The sequence below is a fragment of the Cyanistes caeruleus genome, chromosome 1 (genome assembly GCF_971803275.1).
Source record: "Cyanistes caeruleus chromosome 1, bCyaCae1.hap1.1, whole genome shotgun sequence".
Taxonomy (NCBI): domain Eukaryota; kingdom Metazoa; phylum Chordata; class Aves; order Passeriformes; family Paridae; genus Cyanistes; species Cyanistes caeruleus.
Genome location: NC_141701.1, coordinates 138074980 through 138097530, shown reverse-complemented (window position 1 = coordinate 138097530; position 22551 = coordinate 138074980). Strand labels below are relative to the sequence as shown.

At 39.8% G+C, this 22551-nt stretch overlaps 1 protein-coding gene and 1 long non-coding RNA gene across 8 annotated transcripts in view; one reads left to right on the top strand and one right to left on the bottom strand.

Annotated features, from left to right (window-relative positions):
- The window catches only part of ZEB1 (zinc finger E-box binding homeobox 1), a 123359-nt gene extending 116660 nt beyond the window's left edge, over window positions 1-6699 (bottom strand). Inside the window, exon 1 of one of the 6 annotated variants that reach the window (XM_086862774.1) lies at window positions 6562-6699. Coding sequence is in view for 2 of the 6 variants with exons in the window: in XM_086862749.1 (XP_086718875.1) it covers window positions 6386-6443 (58 nt within the window). In the remaining 4 variants the exon portion in view is untranslated. Of the gene's footprint in view, window positions 1-5502; window positions 5564-6385 lie in introns of those variants that run through there. The other 5 variants (XM_086862749.1, XM_086862754.1, XM_086862771.1 and 2 more) reach the window with 5 other exon arrangements.
- LOC147655943 (uncharacterized) lies at window positions 6121-22088 on the top strand. 2 transcript variants are annotated; one of them, XR_015279195.1, is made up of 7 exons: window positions 6578-6662; window positions 7041-7156; window positions 8594-8902; window positions 10084-10180; window positions 16061-16243; window positions 16865-18197; window positions 20543-22088. It is a non-coding gene; the product is annotated as an uncharacterized LOC147655943 (long non-coding RNA). The 2 variants fall into 2 exon arrangements; XR_015279196.1 differs by lacking the exons at window positions 10084-10180; window positions 16061-16243; window positions 16865-18197; window positions 20543-22088 and adding an exon at window positions 6121-6211 and having other exon boundaries at window positions 6576-6662; window positions 8594-8914.
- Window positions 22089-22551: the final 463 nt, after the last annotated feature.

Sequence of the window (22551 nt, the reverse complement as noted above, 5' to 3'; positions counted from 1 at the left end):
CCATCCAGCATTCATGCATACAAACCTCTGCTCTCCAACCTTTGCTTAGGGGTTTGTCCATTTTTTATTTTTTTTTAACAACTGAAGACTTCAAATAGCATTTCCCTCGGCAGGAAAGAATCCCTACCCAAACTGATGTATTGCAGCATCTCATGACTGGAGCTAACCACATCTTCACAAATCAAGATATGAGAACACTCTTCACACCCACCTTTGCCTCACGCTGCCCAGGCAGGAGCAGCACCCACCTGCACCCACAGCCACTTCCCACACAGCTCCACCTGTGACAAACAGCTGTGGTGGTAAAACCTAGACCTGCATGTGTTTGACTTACCCAGGCCTGACACATGTTTCTGGGAAATTTTTGTTTTGAGGAGGACTTATGCTTTTTTACCAACATACCATTTTCAAATATTAGAAATACCAGTAATACACTGAGACTATTCTTTAGTCATTACTGTCACAACAAAAGCAACATCTGATGAAATAATTTCTGCCCAGATGTTAAACTCCAAGAAAACAGCCCCCTTTAAAACTCTCCACATCCCAGCAGGGGTTTTGATGTCAATGCAGTCTTTAACTAATTCCCTCCTGATGTGATTTATTTTTGTCTACCCTTGCATCACTGAACTTAAGATTTGGGAATACAAAACACACCAGAAGACAACATTCTACTTCTCTGGTACATCATTTCATAGACTATGAAGACAGGAAACATCACCAGTAAAAATGCTATCTTAATACCAACCAAAAATAGCTAAAGACAAAATTGAGTTTTGCTTCTTGCCACTTGTTTGCTGAAACCAAAAATATTCCAATATATATGAAAGAACTTAAACAATTAAGCTGAAAGGAATAGTAACTACCATATGACAAAACTATTCTTTCCCTTTAAGGCTCTAGATCAAGCCAAATGCAAGGGTAGTCCTGAGGATTAAAAATGGATTGAGACTGAGTCTTGCTATGGACTTCCTGTGTGACCTTGGGTAAGTCACTTGAGAATTTAGTTCTCACAAGTAACAGGCCTATTATAGCTTCCAGAATGAAGCACCAATGTTTCTGAGACCACAAATGAAAGACAGGGTTCTGCTTACTTATCCAAAACAGAAAAGATCCTATGTGTGAGTCTTCTTGAAAAATGTAGGTAACACCCACCAAAAATTCAGAAATATCGATGTTAATCAGCTGAAAGTTAACCTGGAACTTTACTTTGCAATATGGTATATGAAAGCCTACATAAAACAGAGTAATTTTTGGTTTTCAAACCCTACTTGTTGGTATTTGAAACCTATTATGCATAGAGTCCTTAAGATTTCCAGAGATGCAGTATGTACTGTTAAAGATTTGGTTTACAGTTGACAAAGCACACTTACTCCATTCAGCTTCCAACATCAATTAGTTAAATGTTTGTGAAGTGACTACAAACAGCTAATGACTTGAGAGCAGTAAGTTTATATTTTTAGTAAATAATAATGACTGAATTTAGAAGCAGGGATGCTTAAGAGGCATTTGGCCAGATAAGGCAGTTCCAGCAGTTTCTCTGCAATAGAGAGATGATCAAAAATCAGTTAAAAAACCTCAACAAGCAAAAAACCTACAACCCAAGTTTCACAGAAGTTAATTTTATTTCTTCACCATAGTAATACAGAGTCTTATACACGTTAAAAATGTCTACCATTCCTCAATGGCATTTTAAACTCTATTAAAACTGATGTTTCCACATGAGTAAAGGTATTATAGTGATATTTTGACTTCAGAGTGCTTCAGCTTCTCCCCCCAGCACTGGAAAACTTCTACAAGAAGAAATTACAGGTTAATACCACAACTGGAGTCTCAGTGGGGAAGGAAGCAGGGAACAGCTGTAGAACCCCTTCTTCCTGCTCCGTCCACAGACAAGCTGCTTACAGAGAGCAAGGGCCCAACCAAAGTCAGTAACACAAATTAACAGGACCTGTCATAAAGCCCAAAATCCACAGAAACCCCTCCCCACTGAGACTATCCGATGTAACTGAAAATATTCAACAGAAAATTTGGACTAAATTCAAAGAAGTCAAATCCTCAGACTTCTAACTAAAGAAACTGAGTGATTTCTATGAGTGAGAAGCCCATGTCAGAAGAAAAGTTTCATCTTATCACTACTTTTCATTAACCCTTTCAGCAGCATGCATACAGAGCCCTACAAGCAAAGCAAACTGTTTCAGGAAGCAAATTACCTTAAAAAAAACCCCAACTGCTTCAGATAGTTAATTACCTTAAGACACCCTGTTTCACAACTGACAGAGAAATTAAGAGATAGTGACCTTTTTAAGAGAACTACATGATATTTCAATAGCTAACATTAAAACAGAAGTACTACTTGTTTTTAAGAGAGAAGGTTTCCTTAGTCTCAAACAGTTAATTCAGTTGTCTGTGTAGACCTGTTCACTGTGCCTGGAATTTTAACTCGGGCTACATTCCACAAATCCCAAATTGCAAATTTAAATTAACACTAGAGTTAAAACATGATACCTAGCAAAAAAGAAAGGCAATGGGCAAGAGAAGACTGGCACAACCAGGAATGCTGTATCCCAAGTGTCACTAACACCTGACACCCTTCCAGTAGTTAACACCTCGGAGCTAAAAGAAATATGCTTTTGCCATATTCAAAGGGGCTTACAGTCTTCTTACAGTTCTTAGCTTAGTAGCAAAATTTTATATGAAATTGTTATCTAATAGAAATAAAAAGAGAGGAGCATCAACTGTAAAGCAACTGAAATAGCACTCTAATGAGTCAATTTACATAACCTTTTGGTAATGAACTCACTGTGACCAAGGCTGGCTTATTTATACCTTCTCCTCACATGTACCTGACAGCGTGCAGAATTTACTCAAACATTCTTCTTTTTACCATTAAATATGCATGTGAAAACATGAAGGCATACTTGCATTATTTTCAGAACATCTATACTTAAGGTTGATATCTTTTTACACTCTTGGAAGGAAAGTTTTAAATATTTTGTTTGTTTTACTTATCTCACAGCATTACTGAAGAACAAGATGTGTCACTTTTAGTTTTGATGTTTAGCAAGAACTGAGACAATCCCATAACATACACGAGAGAAGCTAAGAAAGCAATTAATCCTGACTGCAAACCAACTCAGAATAAGAAAACCTTTGCTGATACTGAATCTATTTGAAGTCTACACAGGAGTCTCACAAGAGTGTGGCTATGCAGATGACCGGCAAAAAATACCCAAACCGTGTCTCTTTCCTCCTCTTCATTTTTCTGTCAAAAGAGGGGGAGAAGGGGAAGAAGTAGATAGGATGATAGACTTCCTACCAGTGCTGTGTTTCTGGTGTATCACATTATCTCAACACTTTGTTAACTGTTCTGCTGTAGCAGATGTTTTTGTGTATTGGCCAGAACTAAGGACAATGACACAGGGTAGTTTTCTTCAGGTAGGAAGTGCCAGATTTCCTTGTAAGTGGAGGCTTTAATGGCAGCACCAATCGGCTTTTTGCTGATCTCCCATAGGGAGCAATAAACAAGGTAGAAAAGGAACCAGCTCTAGAGTTAAGAAGGTAAGACTGTCTTTCCAGATAGAGTTAATGAACCAGGATGGCTCCCAAACACAGAGAGAAAGCAGAGGAAATAAAGAAAAAAACAAAAGAAAAGTTTAGAATAGCTATATTAAGTAAGAATAGCTATATTAAGTTTTTTACAAGAGGTAAAAAGAAGAAAAGTTTACAGTATAATAACTCAATGCCATAGCCCAGTATTATTAACTGGCACACTGGATGTTTAGTGCAATCTCTCTGTAATAATCTCCTATTCTGTGGGAAACTAGAGAGGAAACAGCATAAAAATGCTTTTGTTTCTTATACTACAAACAAGCCAGTTGTTTATGCATCTCCCCTATGCCCACTCCTCATTAACAGAAGATACTTCTAAGAACCAAGCGCATTTAAAGACTTTGAGAAAAAAAAAAAGCCTCATACTTATTTATTTTAAAGGTTAAAGGGTTAACATTTTTTCTATGCATTTTCTTCAGTAAATATTTGCAAGTCAAACATAAACCCACTGCTGAGAAATTTCTATTATCCAGATTCTATTATCTAACCAATCCCGATGCTCCAATGCACAATGACTTAAGTTGGTTTTAATTCCTCAATAAAAGGAGCCAAAACCAGCCTAAACCAAGACACACTACATTTTACATTGCAGAACTAGTTGATAAAGAATCAGAGGCTTTCTATAATAAAGTGGGTGCAGCAATGAGGTCCAAAAGTGATGAAGATGAAAGATACCTGGAATGATACCACATCTTATACACCTTTTGTTTTCTGCAAGTGATACACGCTGCAGACAAAACGGTTTGTGCTAAACAGCCTTAAATCTGGTTTTCTAATATTAAGCACAAAGGAAAAACACTGACAGCAAGCGTGGTAAATAAATCCCTCCCTTGAGAATGAAAACAGCAGACAGGAGGGGGCTGACATGCATGCAGGAGAAAACTAAACACCATCTTTTTTTTCTACCTGCACAAGTTGCCATTTGCTGCAGCAATCAAGGATCTTTTTTTCCCGTCGATTTCAAAAGCCAGGTTTTCAGAAAATTTCTCTCTCAAGGCATCTGTTGATATGCTTTAAGAGTATAGTATTCACATCACTGGATCTTTAAGAGAAAAATCCATTTTCTTTCCTGTTCAGGTAAACATGTTTACAGCTCCTGCACAGACGCTGGGTGGTTTCAGACTCACATGTCACACATGTTGTCGTCAGCAACAAGAAAAGCCCCTTTCTCTAATCATCCACATTTTTAATAAGGTAAAGAGAAAAGCACTTTCCAAACTTACCTTTAGCACAGCCAAATCATGAGCTAAATATAAATATTTACATTAGAACAAGGAATTAATAATATGAGCGTGCAAATAAGAACACTTGCTAGAAAACACACACAGCAAAAATAAGAAAACCCTTTTAAGTTCAACACAATCAAACCAACCCGTTAGCCCCTGGAAAGGCCGTCATTTATCACCACCTTACACCCTGAACAGTCAGGATTAGAGAGGTGAAGCACCGATCGTGACTCCGATCTATTTCGGAGACTGTTCACTGCATATGAAAACATCTCAGATGGCAGGCAAAGCCTTCCTATCTGTGACCCTGCACAGGAAATGCCACATAAAACCCAAAATTGCCAAGGAGGGTTACAAAATCGCCTAGTCTACATCCTATTCCGAAGAGTCGTGCTACGAGGACCGAACTACTTCTCCATTTTCCAGAAAATAAGTAGAGAGTGGGTGTTACGAGTCTTTATTCCCCCCGCCGTGTATCTTCCCATTGCATCTTAAAGTAACACACGTACCAAAGGGGAAAAAACACCACCCCACAGCAGCCCCTAAGTCTGAAATGTAAATGTAATTCCTTATATAGACTGCAGCAGCTGGTCACACACGCACGGAGAGCGGAGCGGGGGCCCCCGGCCAAACCGTTACCACCCATTATTATACAAACAGGTACCTCCGAAGCCAGAGGGAAGGGAAGAAACTTCGCCGCCCGCCCCCGCCACCCGGGCGCAGCCCTCCCTTCCCCACCGGCCCGGCGGGGCGGCAGCGGGGCCGCGGGGCGCCGCCGGGCACCAACTCTCGGCGGGGCGGGGAGGCGCGGAGCGGGCGGGCGGGCGCGGAGCGGGGGCGCCGGCCCGGGGCGGCTGCGCTGCCCCCGCGCGAATCGCCGCCCGCTGCGGCGGCAGTGTCTCCCCCGCGTGTGCTCCCGGGTGTGCCCGCTCGGGGACGGCCGGCGTCCCCCACCGCCGCCCCACGAAAGGCGAGCGCCGGCCGGGGTCGAGGAGCCGGCCCGCTGCCGGGCAAACGGGGGGGAAACTCCGGCGGGTGGCAAAGGCGCTCCCGGGCGGGCGGCGGGGCGATCCCGCCCGCGCGGTTGAAGGGAGGCCCCGCTCCACCCGGGGTAGCGCGCAGGTAACAAGTTTCGGAGTTGGGGCCGTCGCGGCCGGGCGGGCGGCGGCTGCTCCCCCGCCGCTCCCCGCAGGGCTCGGCGTCCCCGCCGGGGCCGGAGGGCGGCGGCGCGGCCGGGGGCCCCCGAGCCCGCTGCCGGCGGCGGGGCGGTCGCGGGGCGTGAGGGGGAAGCAGCGTGTAACGGTCCCGGACAGCGGCGAAGTGCGGAGGCACCGCTAGGCGGAGGAGGGAGGCAGCGGCGAGGGAGGCTCCAGGTAGCGGATATAACGGTGCGGAGGGAGCCGCGCTCCCGGCGAGCCGCGGCGGGGGAATTACTTTGGCGCCCGCCCGACCTCCCCCCTGCGCGCTCGGGACGGCTGTGCCCGGCCCCCGCCCCGGCCCCGCCGCCGCCCCAGCGCGGCCGCGGCGCTGCCCCGCGGGTGACTGACCGTTGTTGCGGCGCGGGTTCGGCTGCTTCCTGCGCTTACACCTGGGGCCATCCGCCATGATCCGCTCGCTGGTGTCTAAATGCTCCAGTCACCTCCTCCCCCGCCCGCCCCCCTCACTCCCTCCCCTCCCCCCCGGACCTGGTTTACGACACTGGGTGGTTTTACTTTTACATCACCTTCCTACACCTAGTGCTCGCCCGGAACCTTGTTGCCACGGGAGACGGGCGCTTTACGGCAGCGCATTTGAACGGCGGCGGGGGAAAAGTTGCGGCCGCAGGTACCGGGAGCGGCGGCGGCGCCACCCGGGTGGGCTCGGATCTCCCGACCCCCGCGCCGGCGGCAGCGCGGGGGGACCCCTGCGGGGCGGGGCCGGGGTGGGGGTGTCGGTGGTCGCCGGTCCCCGGGCGGCGCAGGAGGATCCCCGCGGGACAGTCCCGCGGCGCCGCGCTGAGGGCCGGCCTGTGCCCGCCCCGCTGCCAGGTGCGGCCCCCGGCAGCCGCCCCAGGTGCGGCGGGGCTGAGGCGGCGCGGCCCGGCTCCCCTGCCCCGCGGGGCTGTCCCGGCTCGCTCGGGGCCGCGCTCCCGGCCCGCGGGGCTCGCACCTGGCGGGGCTCACCGGGACCGGGGCGCACCGGGACCGGCGTCTGCTCTTACAGGGTTGAGCGAGAAGCAGACAGCTGGAGCACAGTGACGCCGTTCCCACCGTACGTGAAAACTGCCGCACTCGGGCTTTCCTTAGTCATACTTCCCGGTTTTAAGAAGAGGAGGAGAGGTATAAAATTCTGTGCCGTAAAAAATAAAGAGAAGAGAGCAATTTTTCAGGGATAATTAATAAGCAACATCTGTTGTGCTTAATAAACTTATTTAATGTATTAAAAATTAAAACCATCAAACACTTGTACTATTTATTTACTCTTGCTTTTCACTTCAGGCAATAAAATAATTTAGTAAGTTTGCTTCTAGGCTTCCTTATTTCTCTTTTTTTTTACCTTATCTTGGCATGATTCTGTAGAATTTATAGTTCTGTGCTTCTGGGGACTCTTTTATCTAAAGAAATTAAATTTCAGTGAAAGCACTTCTCTTAATGAGATACTTTCAATAAGAAATAGATACACTACAGAACTTGAGGCCTTCAGCTGTTCTACACTGTCATATTCCACATGCTAGATATTCACATCTGTAACAAGCAACATCATTTCCTGGAAAGAGCATAACATGTCTCTAGGAAATTAACTATTGAACACTGGCAGTTTATGGGTATATTTTGCATCTGAACCTCCCACAAAAGTCTGGACAATCAGAAGTGCTTAGAAGAGAAGTATTGGGCTAAAATGGTTGCAAAATTAGGTAAAGATCCAAAGGGATATTTTCTTTATCAATTTTACCCTCAAAAATCCCCAAATCTTGTGTTTGGATCCTCACGTGAAAACAGTGGTTGCAGATACCAATCATTTGTCTGATAGTTCTCAAAAAATTGTTAAGTTTAGCTGTATTGTTTTTACATATGTGTCTTTACTCAGTGATGGTTGGCTGCTAACCTCAACATTTTAATAAGGATCTACCTAGAAGTGATGAAAGAAGCAAATCAAACAGTACCAAGTGCTTGGTGGACTAACAGGAGTCATCCAAAACCATTAGATTTGGCATCAGCTGGGAGTACTGAACCACAAATATGAGGCTGGCTAAGAACTGCAACATGAAACCAATTATAAGATAAAAGCGAAACTTGTCAGCTCAAATTTCTAGTCAGCAAATTACAAATTTCAAGGCAGAGTTTTGTTTTTAGTTCAACATCCTTGCTTGTAAAGTTTCTGTGCAGAAGATAACCCATGGCTGTGAAAGTGTCTGCAAATGGGTGCTTAAGGTGTTTTGGAATTGATAGATGTTTTTTATCATTCTGTGCATGAATCTGAGGATGAACCGAGGAATTCTATTCAGAGTTTTTACTTCCTTAAATTTAGTCATGTTCTTAGAAGGTGGTTGCAAATAATATGTGTAAACATATTTGTAGATTTGTAAGAATATTCTGTATGCCCACAAAAAGTTCCAGGCCCTCTTTAAGCAACTTTGAAGAGCTTATGTTTCATTAAGTTTTGTCACTTCTCACCTCTGGATAAGAATTCTTGTCTCTTCCTTTTGAGAAATTTATGTTTCCTAACAGAATGAGAAGAGAAACAGTCTCCTGATGTTTGTTTTGCTCTTTTTCCAGTAGCCATAGTGTCTGTTTGAACTTGAGTCTCCTGAGATTTCCAAGCAGCTGGAAGAAACTGGTGACAACTCCTGCTGCCCATTAGTTTCTGAAGAGCAGAACTGAAACTGGCAGGAACATTGGTAGCTGTACACTGCTATGTTTTGGATAAATGAGAAGAGAAAACAAAAGCAACCTTTGTATACATCATCTTTGAGACCAAGAAAGACTAGAAACTAAAAAAAGATCAGAGAATTATGATTTGCATCAAGTTATTTATGCTTACAAATCATGATTCATTGTGGAAAGTGTCTCATTCACAGCTTGGAAGTATGTAGACAGGTTGGGTTTTTGGGGTTTGATTTTTAAACTTCGTTGTATTTAATCTGACCAGCTGGGCACTTCATACCTTTATATATATATATATATATATATATATATATATATATATATATATATAGGTATAGACAGATAGATATAGATATGGATAGATATAGATAGCTAGATATAGATATACAGATATACAAAGTTCCCCTTTTTTACTGTGCTAAATTAAGGATGCGGCCACTGTAAAATAATTTTTACCTAATACGTTCTTCTAATCCTGGATGCAAAACAACTAGTTAAAGTTCCTATTATTTTTATCACATTCTGCAATACATGAGCATGTTGTATATGTAATTTAAACTGGTTTGTGTTTCAAGAATGGAAAATCTGGTATTCCATTGTGATCCACAGCTTTCAGTCTGACTTTTCAGTCAAGGATGCTGGGATTAATGAATGTATTAATTAGCAAAATCTTAGTGAAGAGGTATATTTCTTCATCCTCCTAAATGTGGCAGTCTTGAGAAGGTATCTCTTTAAAGGAGAAATTCTAAGACAGTGGTGATTCATAACAATTTCAAGTAACATAATTTGTATGGGAATTTAGGAAACCTAAATAGGCATATTGTAGTAAAAACATGAGATTGCACAGCTGCTGTACTTCACCTTTTTTGAAATTTATTTTCATTGTCTGAAGACAAGAATTAAAATTTTTCTATAGTCACACTGTTCTATGGATCTTCAAAAAACAGGTAATGATTCTTACAGACCGTTTTTCCCATTTAAAAAATGTTCCTGCATATTGTGTTATGATTTATTATCTCTTAAGTATGTATCATTAAATAAAAGCAATCAGTCCTTTGTATTCCTACTAGTTATTAAGACTTATGAAGCTTCACATTGTATCTTGAGTATTCTAGAGTCAAGGGTGTTAATTTAGTTTGAATTTAGTTTGAATTTTCAATGGAGAGTTACAGTGGAAAAATACTCAGTATTGTTTCTTGTTTCATTTCTGATTTGTTGAGATTCTTTTTTTGTGTGTTTGTTTGTTTGTTTTCTGATTTTCTCTAGCAAAACTTTGTTTTCACTTTCATGTATTTCTTGAAATCTCAGTTCCTAAAATCTGTTTTTCAGTTGATGATTTTTTCTTTTAGATTTTTGGTAAATGCACTTTAATTCCTCTATAGGAATCATGGTTGAAAGATTTGTTAGGAGAACAGTGACACGGAAATACATTTTGCTGCAGCTGAGGAGATAATCTTGAGTAAAACGTTAATTTTAGAGGTAAGAACATAGAGGTGTAGTGCCCTTTCAGATGGTCTTCCAATTTTTATTTACGCTTACAAATTAATAAGTTTTGAAGGTATACCCTGAGATGTATAGTCTCAAAAAATGGTAAAGCTGCTTGAAATTTTCACATTCATTTAGAGCAGACTTTGTAAATATTTATCACGGGAAGTTACCTTTTTTTCAATTGCCACAATTCATAATTTTGTTTTCTGTTTCCATACTTTACCATGAATGAATACTTGTTTATTTAAAGCTTGAAGCTTGTGAGGTCTAATAAGTTGTCACATCTTTGCACAACTTGAGGAGATTGTACCTGCTTGAAAGGTGTGTGAGAGTGTAACTGCCATAAATCATCAATAAGAATGTTGCTATAGATAGCTGTAATATATATATATATGTATATATATATATATATATATATAATTTATATTACTTGCACATATGCAGCTGACTTTTCTAACATTTTCCTTATTAAGAAAAAGTGTTTGTGAAAGTCACAAAGGCCCTCAAACCCATTTTGTTTCTCTTGCTCTCCCTTTGCCCTACTTGTTGCATATTGTTTTTATCTTGAAAGCAATATAACCTGTGCTGATACATATGTCAGGTTTGTATGCTGTAAAAAATTAACATATTGGAATATAACAAGGACCTACTCTTCCATTCTTATACTAATTTCAACTTTCAGCTCTGTTTCAGAGCCTTCACACAACCAAAAAATTGAGAAAAAACTTGAAAAGGTCATTTCACATTCTTCATCCAAAAGGCAAATCTCATGTATTCAAAATGGAATTGGAATGTATATTTGGGTAGAAGCTGTGCATAGTGAATAGTTGTAGGGGTTTTTTGTTTGTTTTCAAAATACTTGGTGAGGTAGTCTCATTCTGATGAGAATGTCTACTTCAACACTATTTTCTACCACTAGATGCAGTAGCAAAGTGCTGTTTCAAAATACTGCTTTTTAGAAAAATTACATCTGAAGTTGTGACTGATCAAAGTACACTTGTAGTGCAGTTAGATTGCCCACTTTTAATAGCAGCAGGTTCTCCATCTTTGTTTATGATGACTCTGCTAAGTGTTCTTATCCTTTATGCTAATTAAACACTAATATGTTGTGAATATTTTCACATATGGATTATGTTTGTTTGCTTCTGCAACTTCCACTCTATTTCTGATTTAGTTCTGCTGCCCAGCCCTCTTGCTGTTTGCTGTCTCAGAGTTTTGTGCAATTGCTCATTTGTCTCTCATTTGAGGTTATTCCTTTTGTTATGATGTCTATACAGCTGGCTCACACAGCTCTTTAAATCCCAACTTAAAACTGATTTCTTAATTATTTCATTGCATAGCTTTTCCATTCATATTTGGGTGTTTTAGTAGTTGACACACAGTCTAATGTTAGGCATTACTCATTTGTTATCTCTCCTTTCTTGTTTTTTCTCACTTTAAGTGCGTAATGTTTCTCCAGGGAATGTTTGTTAATACATAAAAGGAAAGCTGTTGCTCTGGAGCTTGCAGTATGTCTTCTGAATATACAGAATTAACATAAAGAAAACAAGAAAAAAAAAGTATGAGAGTCTATCAAAACAAACAAATAAATACAGTTGAAAGTCTCATTTTCATTAAGAGACCTCAACAAATCATCTGGCAATGCCATAAGGAGAAACAGATATTGCAACGGTAATTTCTGGATTGTCAAGTGAAGCTTTGGTGCACTCAGCATCGTTGGTCTGATTCTCAGGGTTGGCAAGGCAAGGTCTGTCTGGTAGTTACAACCATATGGTGTTAAAATGCAATATGTTTGAAACTCAGATGCATAGACCAAACTTGTTGGAACTACAGAGCTGTATAAAATTCTACTGTAATTATGTCTGAGTTGAGTTTATTGGAGCAGGGAACAGCAGTTTAATGCAAGAATAATCATGTGTTGATACAAGAATTGGAAAGGGATTGTGAATCTCACATAAGGCTATGCGTATCAAGAATTTTGGGTTGCACTATCAAAAAGAAAAGCCTAGTTTGAATCCATCAAAATAATAAGGCTTTCTGTTTTCCCTTGTGGAAAAAAAGTCTAAGAAGATTTTATGTGGGATCATCTAGAAAATGTCTTTTTTTACCCACATATTAAAAGTCTGCATTAAAGCAATTGTTAAAGCAGAGCAGGTGGTCCACAGGTTTCTATGAACTAAATGATTTGAAAATTCACTTTACTAGGTTCCCTGTTCTTACTGGGGAGATTTGAACAGAGATGTCTATGGTGGGCAGTATCTTAAATCCGTGGGCTTTAGATATTATGAAGAACTCTCATTTTCTCTTATTCATGACTGAGTACTGTAAAAAGGACAGGAGCTCCTGTGTTCTCTTAAGGGAAGATGTTCTGCTTAAGAGAAGAACTTAAACACTCTCCACACCACTTAGATAAATGTTATGGCCATTAGATTAATATATTTCTCTAGTTCCATTATTATTTTAAGTATTTTATAACCAAAAACATTTATCAGTACAGATGAAGACCATCTGAATTTTCTTTAGGAAGGTGAATTTCCATCATTGCTGAGTGACAATGGTTCAGATTTTTATTAGAAGAGGATATAATTGAACCTTGGTTTTTAATATCCTGCAGGAACTCAGTGACTACTGGGATTTCATATTAAAGATTGATCATGCCCAATGTTTCATGCATGCTGAGCTTGTTCTGAAAAGCCCAGATTGGTTGCTGAAGAGCAGTTAGGTAGAGAAAAACCAAATTTAAAGATCTGCAGGTGGTTAGGTAGAGTGAAAAATTAGGCAGATTAGGGAATACCAGAAGCAGATCTTTACATGCCCAGAGAATTTACCTGAAAAATCCTGAGTAACTGGAATTAGAAGCTGAAAATAGTAATTCAGAGCTTTGTAGGTGTCTCTAGGATCTTGACTGACCATGGGTTTGCAAATACAAAAAAACTATTTGAAGTAAAAAAAATTAAAAATCTATTTGTTTTAGGTAATTTCATTTTATTTAAAAGATTCATTGCCTTTTTCAGTAGCTGTTGGTAGGCCTTCACTGGAGCAGCTGAGTTCTTGCAGGTGATGACTAATTCCTGTTTAGTAACCATGGTAGGTGACCATGTGTGGGACTCAGCTGCCTCATATAGTTTTACTTGTGGGCTCTTCCTTCCAACTGCCTTTGTAGTTAGTGGGGATCTAGTCAGTCTGGCACATCTCACAGGCACATAAATTGAGATGAATTCCAACCCATCTCTTACTCCTGACATCGCTCCAATCAGTGAGGTATATTTTCCTGTCGTGAGGTGTTTGGTGTTTTGGAGATGACTTCATTCCTCTGCTCTAATTTTCATTCCCAGTTTTGTGGGGTGAAAAGTCCTAGAATTTGTTGTCTCACCTGCAACTGATGTCTGTTTTGCCAACTATATTTAGATACTGTTTCATGACAATGCCATCCTCTGTGGATTTTCATATAATGTGCCATATCTCACACAACACCAAAGGAAACAAAAGCATTGTTATGACACAAAAAATTGCTTTATTCTTTCCCATAAATATTTTAAATCCAGAAAAATGTTTATAGAACATCTGGGCAGTCTTAACATAGAGAGGATAACTGTGGAGGCCTTATTCTGCAAAGATGTGCAATTCTAAAGTTCAAACTTTGTTCCTGCTGTCAGATGTATTTGGATTCATCATTGCAGCATCTTTCAGAGAAGGACGGAAAAAATCACTTAATTGTATTAACAACAGTACTTGGTGCCATGCCATTTTTTCTAATGTCAAAAATTTCGTGTGATTCATTGCTAATTTTTGATGTTACATTACTTTGCAAAATGGATAAACTCCTCACTTCAATAGTGTTCTTCACTGTGAATCCAGGATTGTACTTACCTTGAATCCTTCACCTTAGACTGCTTTATCTTTAGTTGATGATTTCTTCACAAATAGTGCTCAGCTCCTGAATAGTGTTTATATGTTCCATAATGTTTTTATCTTAACATTTTTTCTTGCTTAAATGTTTGTCCCAGAAGGTCTAAAAAATTATGTTTTCAACTCCTGTTAATTTCTCCTTTGACAGGTAGTTTATGGGCAACTATTTTTCAGAATCTATTTGAAGACATTCTAACTACAGCATAGTCTTAATCTCAGTCAGATCACAGTCACATTTTCTGTTGAACTGTAATGCACTACATTTGTTTTACAACGTCTGTAACTGCATTTTAAGGACATTGCTTGGGTCTCCATTCTCCTTAAACTGATGCATACTGGTATGAATCCTAAGCAAACTGTTTTGGTGCCTTTTACCCAGCCTGTTTTTCCTCTGGAATAGTGATGGATAACCCTTTCTGTTGACTTGGGCAAGATCAGAGACAAAAAAAAAAAAGCAAACAGACAGACCTGTCCATTGCTGTGACTACCTAGTCTGAAATGCCAAACTTAGCAAACAGGCTGTTCTTCATACATAAAAGAAAATATAGACACAGTACCTAGCCAGGCAGGAATCACCAAATGTACCAGAGCAAAACCCATGGTTAAAATGAAATGGAAATATTTAATGTAAATTCATCTGTGTGTTCTTTTACTTGCTTGCTATACAATACTGTCTCTCATGTCCTACCGTGAGCACCAGGGCTCAGGATGCCTTTCTTCAGTAGCTTTTCTTACCTTTCAGAATGTAAAAAAATGTGCAAAACAATTTAAAATACAATTTATGGTGTATATCTGTTACTACAGATACTAATTTATCTGTGTATGTACACACATGTATAAAGCTATTTTTAAAGATTAGGAAGGTCACAGAGTCATGGGCTTGGCCTAGATTCATGATCCCTTGGTTATACCCGCATCTGGCTGCCCCATCCCTTCCCAGGAGATTACTCCCACCACAGCCAAGGCTGCTGTTCAAATCCCCATGTATTAGCAAACTGAAAACAGCAGTAGTCCAAATTAAAAATGCTCCACTGGACCAGCAGCTGCAGACCCAGTCTTTCTCCAATTTATTTGAAGTGGCTGAAGAGGCTACTGTTTCCAGTTGTAGGATCAATGTTCTTTTCAGCTGCTGCAGCTGTATCCAGTGTGGATGGCAACATTACAAAATGGAAATAATAATGCTTCTCTTTCGTCACAGAGTTTTAATTTTATCCCATAGCATGTTAGCTACATTACCCTGTCTCTTCCAGCAGCTTGAGAAGGTGTGTCGCTTGGCAATGTTAATGTATCTTTCCTCCTTGTTCAAAATAGTTTCCAAATCCTAATCATGCAGGTTATGCAAACCCCACTCCTAAGACAATCTTGGAATTTCCATGGAAGGCAGCCCTGGGCAGATGCTTATGTGTGATTTTGACTTATGCAATATACGGAAGGTCATACATCATGTCAGACACATTTCGTTCATCAGAGTAGTCTTCCTAAATGCTTTGAGAAACTAGCCAAAATGGGAAATTTCCTTTACCAAGAAAAGTGTTTTTCCTATTCCAACAACTTCTACTGTACTCTTAGCTACCAGCTAAGAGGACATATCTCTGTTGGGGAATAGTATGGAGGAGTAGATAGCAGAAAAGTTCCAAATATTTTTAATTGCACTTTCCTGACGGGAAAAGATTCAGTTTTCTCCAAACCTTTTGCTCTTCCTCCTCAGAATCTTAATTTCATCAGAAATCTCTTTTCTTCCTCAATTAAAAGAATGTCAAAAACACTTCCCTTTTGCAAACCTACTTATATCTAAATCTGCATTTGACATTTCATGCTAGACCCAGTTCCAACAGATGTAGGCTCTGTGGCCTTGCAATTAGGTACTATGTTAAGTGATACCTAATTTTAGGACATGCCATATGGCTCTCCCTGTGTTCTCCTAGATCGTGTATGAAAGGTGAGCATGCTGTTTCGTTACAGAGATCCATTACTTCCTGAAGTCATGAGGAAGACTCCTGCTTCCTTAAGATGATGCAGTGCTTCTTGGACCACAACCCTTCTGCAGGCTTTGGAGAGCCCTTCTAAGTTCTAGTTAAAGATACGATCTCAAAAATAAAATATAGGCATCAATTAATATCAGGACATTGATCCCTAGCCTGAAATGTAAGTTTCAAGATGAGTATGTAGCAGTAATTTTTCTATCTTTCCCTTCAGAAGATGCTATTTGATATTAGAGACTAGTATTCTCCAATTTTTAGGTTACTATTAATTTCAGTGAACAGACCTGTCTTTTGTTATCTGACCATATTTTAAAAATATCCCATATTTTTAAAAGAAAAACATCATTCCAGTATTAGAAAGAGTATTTTAGCTTGCCATGTTTAATCAAAACATATTGAAGCAAGATGCAAAGCAGTATCAGATAAAAGCTAAATTCCTCTGTTAGATGCTAAGTGAATATAACCTTCCTGTCTAAAGAGAGTCAAGGAGTTTAAGAAACTACTGGCTTAGGGTTATGCAGAAAATAATAGGGAGTAGCGATTTAATAATGACACAGTTAAATATAATAATAAAACACAAAGATTAATTTATGTTGACTGTATGTTAGGACATTTTAGGGGTTAATGTATACACTGAGCAGAGTGTCAGGTTTTTCTCTTTGCCTCTCCCATTAGGAATTAGATCACATTCCACAAGGCTAAAGGTAATCACCTTGTTTTCATTTTCCATTATGAATTTTTCAGTGCTGCTCCATCAGGCTCTAACCATGTGTTTTCTTAACAGAGTCCATCTGACCAGTGGTGAGTGCTCTGCTTGCTGGTGATGCATCCATCATTGGGAGCATGTTCCCTCCTTACCTGACAGCACTGCTTATCCAACTGTTCCCAGAGTAGGAATCTACAGAAGGCACTTAGAGAGACAGGGAAAGCTATTCCTTGGAAATCAGTGCTCTTTGAGATGAACAGAGGGAGGTTTGAGATGATGCTTCACCACATTCTGCTGAGTCAAGTCAGCATTAAGTCAATACATATTCTCTCTTGGGAATCCTAATTACAGCTGAGGATGTCAGAATGTTAGAGAAGGAGAGAAAGGATTGGAGTGCTTTCATAGCCTCTTTTGAACATCCAAGGAAAATACACGGAGAGACCCATTACTCATGGAACCCAAGAACTGCAATTACAGATTATACCCAGAACCAATCCCACTGGTTTAATCCACGGGATTCTACTAAAGAAGGATTTTGGGGTGATCAATTAGTCAGTACTAAGTACCTTCAGAGCTGTCTGTGGTGGGCCTTACTGTAAGATTTACTAGCATCACTGTTCCATCTCTTCTACACACTACTGCTGGTGCTTGGTGCCCATTTCTTCTCACTTTAATTGATGTACACAGCATCCAAATTTTTGATTTTAGTGTATGTAGTATTTTGTAACAGTTTATATAATGATAAGAGTGTTTCAATGCAATTTGTTGAGGGTAATTAGCCTGTAGTTGCACTTCAAAGAAGTAATGATTAAAAAGCAGTTGTGGTCCATTTCTGGAATGACACAGATGAAATAAATCCATTGCCCAAAACTGAATGGTAGGCAAATTTGTCAGAAGCCAGTTGTGCAGAGGGATGGGTGGAAGTGGGTGTCACTGGCATACAGCTGGAAAAGCTGCTTTTGCAAAGGCAAAGAGAAGTGACAAGAGGAGAAGTAAAACCGTGCTTTGGGGAGAAAGCCCAGCCAAAGAACTTTTTTGTCAAAGTGCTGCTTAAAGCGAGGCATGAAATGGCAAGCAACACAACTGCCTTCTGTAGTATTTAATTCCTGTCTGGTTAGCAGAGGCATAAGCCAGAGGTTTCTGGAAACTCTCCTGGTGTGCTGTTGGCAGCCAACAGCCTCAGGAGCGGCTCAGGGAACGGCTGGGTGCCCCTGCCCGGAGCTGCTCCCCCGCTTCCCGAGCCCCGGGACACCCTGCGCATCCCCCCGGAGAAAGCACCATTAGCGCTCCATTAGCAGAGCGAGGCAGCCGGATCAGGTTGGAAGATATCCTGCAGCATGAGCTCGTAATAAGGATCCTCAATTAGGCAGAGCCTTGAGGCAAGAGGATGACCTGTGTCTGGGAAGAACAGGTGGGGCTGTAAATCAGTTTAAGTCGCTTGAGAACTCTTGTGGTTTGTTTGGGTTTTTTGGTTTTCGAGGGGATTTTTTTTGTTGCCTTTTTGTTTGTTTTCTCATTTTAATGGTATACATATTATATTATTTATTACTTTATATTCATAAGTGGTTTAGAACGAACTGCTCCATAATAGTGAAGTGTAGATAAAGAACAAGTGAATTACCAAATATTTGAATTAGTAATCATTCACAGAATTTTAAGTACAAATTTTTGGTACAGAACATTACAAAAAATAACGAAGCTACTGGTTAGTGAGACGCCAGGGAGACAGACATCCTAGATAATTATCTGAAAATGAGCAGTGTTTTGAGTCTCTCAAAGTGAAAGTCCTATGGATTCTGAGCTCCATTTTCACACAGTGCTTTGCTTTCAGCCTTTTTTTACTCTTTTGCCCATCCACGTTCAGATGTAACTAATCTCCCCTGGGTGGAGATTCCAGCATTACTGCAGAAACTGTCCCACTGCACATTCTGTAATAAAAAATACGCCACAACAGGTTATATTTAACAAGGAAAAGAGGAATAGAAAGTGGTACATCTGCACAATGAATATAATATAGCATTGACTTGGAATTTCCTGACTTCAGCAGTGCTTCCAAAATAATAATGCATTCATAGAATTACACTTAGCTTTCTGCTTTTAAAAGGAAAATATTTGAAAGCAAAAGTATTTTCATCTTCCAAGTTCTTCTGGCTCTGTGTGTGAGATAGTGGAAATAACACAGGGCTGTGTAACCACAGCAAACAAGAGGGGTGGGAATTCTGTTGCTGCTGGCTGGCCCAAATCAGAGCAATAGTGAAGCTGTATTTTGAATTTAATAGGTAAAAGTTTATTCCCCCTGAACTCCATTCATTTCTGTGGATGAAAATAAAATTACTCAGTTGTAGACAGAACTGGTGATGACCTACAATTACTGATGTCTGGCATTTCCATTATAAGAGGCAGGCTTTAGTTGGCTATAATTTCAGCTCTTGGTTGGTTGAAATTTTACCTGATTAGACAGGAGTTTTCTTTGCTGACTAAATCCCACAGTCCAACTTTTTCAAGTCAGAAGTTCAGCAAAATTTTTAATCAGTATCTATCATGCAATTAAGCAAAAATATATTATTTTGGCCATGTGGAGAAGTTCTATATTTTAAGCTTGTTTAAAATTTGGCAAAGAACTCACCATCTTGTTGGGATGTCTTTTCTGCTTTCTGTGCAAAGTCTCAGAAGTTGTAGCTCTTTGTACTAATTTAGCACATGGATGTCCAAAAAAAGAAAAAAAATATCCATCTACTCAAGTATGCTCTGAAGCAGGAACAGAATTAGATCGCTGAAAAACACTTGATTGATCCACCACTAAAAATGCTGAAAGGCAGCAGGAATATGTACATATTTAACCTCCAAGCAATTTTAACTTTAGTGGGGCTTAGCTGGTGAAATGCATAGTTATTTTCCTTCCCTGTTTTACCAGTAAAATTCCCTGGTAGTTACAAAACTTTGAACTGTAGATTTTATTCTCCCTCTTATAAATTAATTTTGTCTTTAGCATCACTGTAAAACCAGAAACTGGTTTTATGACCACCTGACTCACTGACTTCTTCCTAGGTGCTTCTCTGGAAGGCATTATCAGATGCTCTTTGGATACTGACTTTTTAAACCATAATAATAAAAATGTTGAAGACATGTAAAGTTGACAATTTTGGGTCAGACTTGGTCAGTGAAGGTTATTTGGCATACAGCATTGTGTCTCAGCTCCATTATCTCTTAAGCTATTTTTTAGCATCCAGCTCACTGCTAACAAATAGGGGTATTATTGATATAACATAGCCAGAAAGCTCTGGTACTTCCTCAGGGCTCTACCAAAGTGAAAATCTCTTCTGCTCTTCATTCTGCTTGTATCCTTCTCCCAGCCCTTCCTTTTTTTTCCCATCATCAATAGCATCTAAGAAATATGAAATAAATGGTCTTATTAGTCTTCACAGAAGCAATACCAATCTTTTGTTTCCGTGATTAGAGAGATATGTTTGTTTTCTTTCACAGGATACTCAGTATGTCAATAATTTTAGATACTGAGTTTTGATACTTCACTGTGTTCCTGTGGGAGTATTTAGAGATAAGTTCACAAACCAGCAAATTAAATAAGACATATTGCTCCTGGTTTGGAAACAGCTCTTAGAGCTGGGTGTGCTGGACACTGAATGCCAAGGGGCCTGATGGACAGGTTAGCACTGTCTTTGCCAAGTCTCCATGACAAACTGGTGGATATTGGGTCAGGCCCTGGAAAGTTGTCTGTCTTCTTCCATTTAACTGCAGGCTTAGAGCAAGTCTGAGCAGCTTTTCCTGTGGTGAGATTAAGCGTGGGATCAGTGCAAACACATGTGTTCTTGTGGCTTCATTGGATCCAGAAAATCTGGTGGGAGTATGTCTGCAACCTAGTCGTGATTGCTGCAAGCTGTGAGTGTGACCAGGGACACTGCAGAGCTACAAAACCTTGGGAAGACTGTGTTAAAGTTAATGACATTAGATATGCAACTGATTTACAGTGTGCTGAAAGCATCCTTCCTGTATGATATGGAAGAAAAAGCAAAGTGAGCCGTGACTTTTTTGATAAGCAAGTTTGACACATTGTTGCATTCTAAATTTATCTGGGAAGTTTTTTGTTTGGCTTTTTGTTTTTCAGACTAAAGATATAATACTGATTTTCAGTAACTAAAAATTGCAACGTGTAGGGTGTTTACAAGTTCTAGAATCTAAATCAAGGTTTTGTCTATCACTTATGTGATATCTACCTACTCCATGCCCTATTATTTAGCTTATGGGAAAAAAATGTGCTAGTGTTACTTTTTTTCCATCTGTTCCATAACCTCTGATATTGAACTCCTAAAAGCTCCAAGCAGACTAAACAGGTCATAGTCAAAACAGTAAGATTGCTTTTCATGCATTCTTTAAATCAGATGTTTTAATTATAGCTTTCTATTTGTTTGCTAATTAGAAAACAGGCCCACAATGTGGTATCTATCTACTTCCATTTGAATCAATAAACAGAAAAGTCATGAGAAAGGGACCTCTTCCCTTCAGGGAGTCTTTTCTTGTTAATGTTGACTCAGGTTGTTAGTGCTTATTCTTGTCTCCTTTCCTCTTCTGCTTACTTCCCAGTCTTTTCTCTTTCAGTTCCTTCTTGTTCCCCAATGTGAGTGAGATATGTTGCCTTTCACATTAGCATCTATGCATTTGTACTTCATATTTACCTGCTCTGTCATGAGTGTGCTGTATTTTCCAGTCTGCATTGAGAAACTAAGGTCTTTAATCAGGTTGAATAATGGTCTTTAAGCCAATAAAAAGATCAATTGTTAGTTTCATTGTAAGTGAAACAAGAGAAATACTTTAGCTATAAATAATGAATACGTACTTTTAAATAACTTGTGAGACCTGTTTGGAATAATCCTTAAGGTTTGACTCCCATCTGAAAATCACAGTGATGGCTGAGAAATGACTACTTCATGTGCTTGCAACTTGATTAAATTGAGTTAAGTTACTAAATGGTCTGACTTTTTCCTGTTTGCTCTGTGCTTTGGATGACATAGTCAGTTTTTATAACTTCTCTTTTATGGTTGTCCTGCAAAGACTTAACATGTATATATTGCTTTATTTTGGTGTGTGTAGAGAATTTTTAATTTGAGACCATGATTAGTTTCTTCCTTGCTGAACAGACCACTGTAAATTTCAATAGGGAAGCAGAAAAGCCCCTTAACAAATTTTAAGGAAGCTTCTAAAACAATGATTTGAGGATGTACTATTTAAAGTGAATTGCATCAGGTACTGGGTTATTTTGAAATAAAATATGTCTGAATAACAGTGACCTGATTTTTGTCTGTTCAGACTTGCTACTGCACACCATGAAATTAAAAACTATTTGTAAGAAAGGGAATATTCAGAAAATCAAATGTAACCAAAACTCTGTGATGTTCGAGGGATGCAAATTCCCACTTGTTTAACTGCTAGTGCAGGGTATTTTTGGAGTCCCTGCAGACTGTAGACACACCTTGCTTGTATTTCATATTTCTCCTGTGTGTCAACTCTGAAGGGCTTTTCCCACAATCTGGAAATAAAGGAACGTCAGTTAAATACCGTAAAAGAGCAAGGTAAAATTTTTCAAATTTTAGGAATATTATCTGTCTTCAATCCTCTCACTAGACCTACATTAGAATAATGATCACAACCCAAATATAGAATATTTGAGCTGCCCTTTTCCAGGCCAGATGTGCTATGTTATGTAATGCCATTTTAGGGCGATTGCTGGAGCTTGGAGTAAAAGGAAAAGG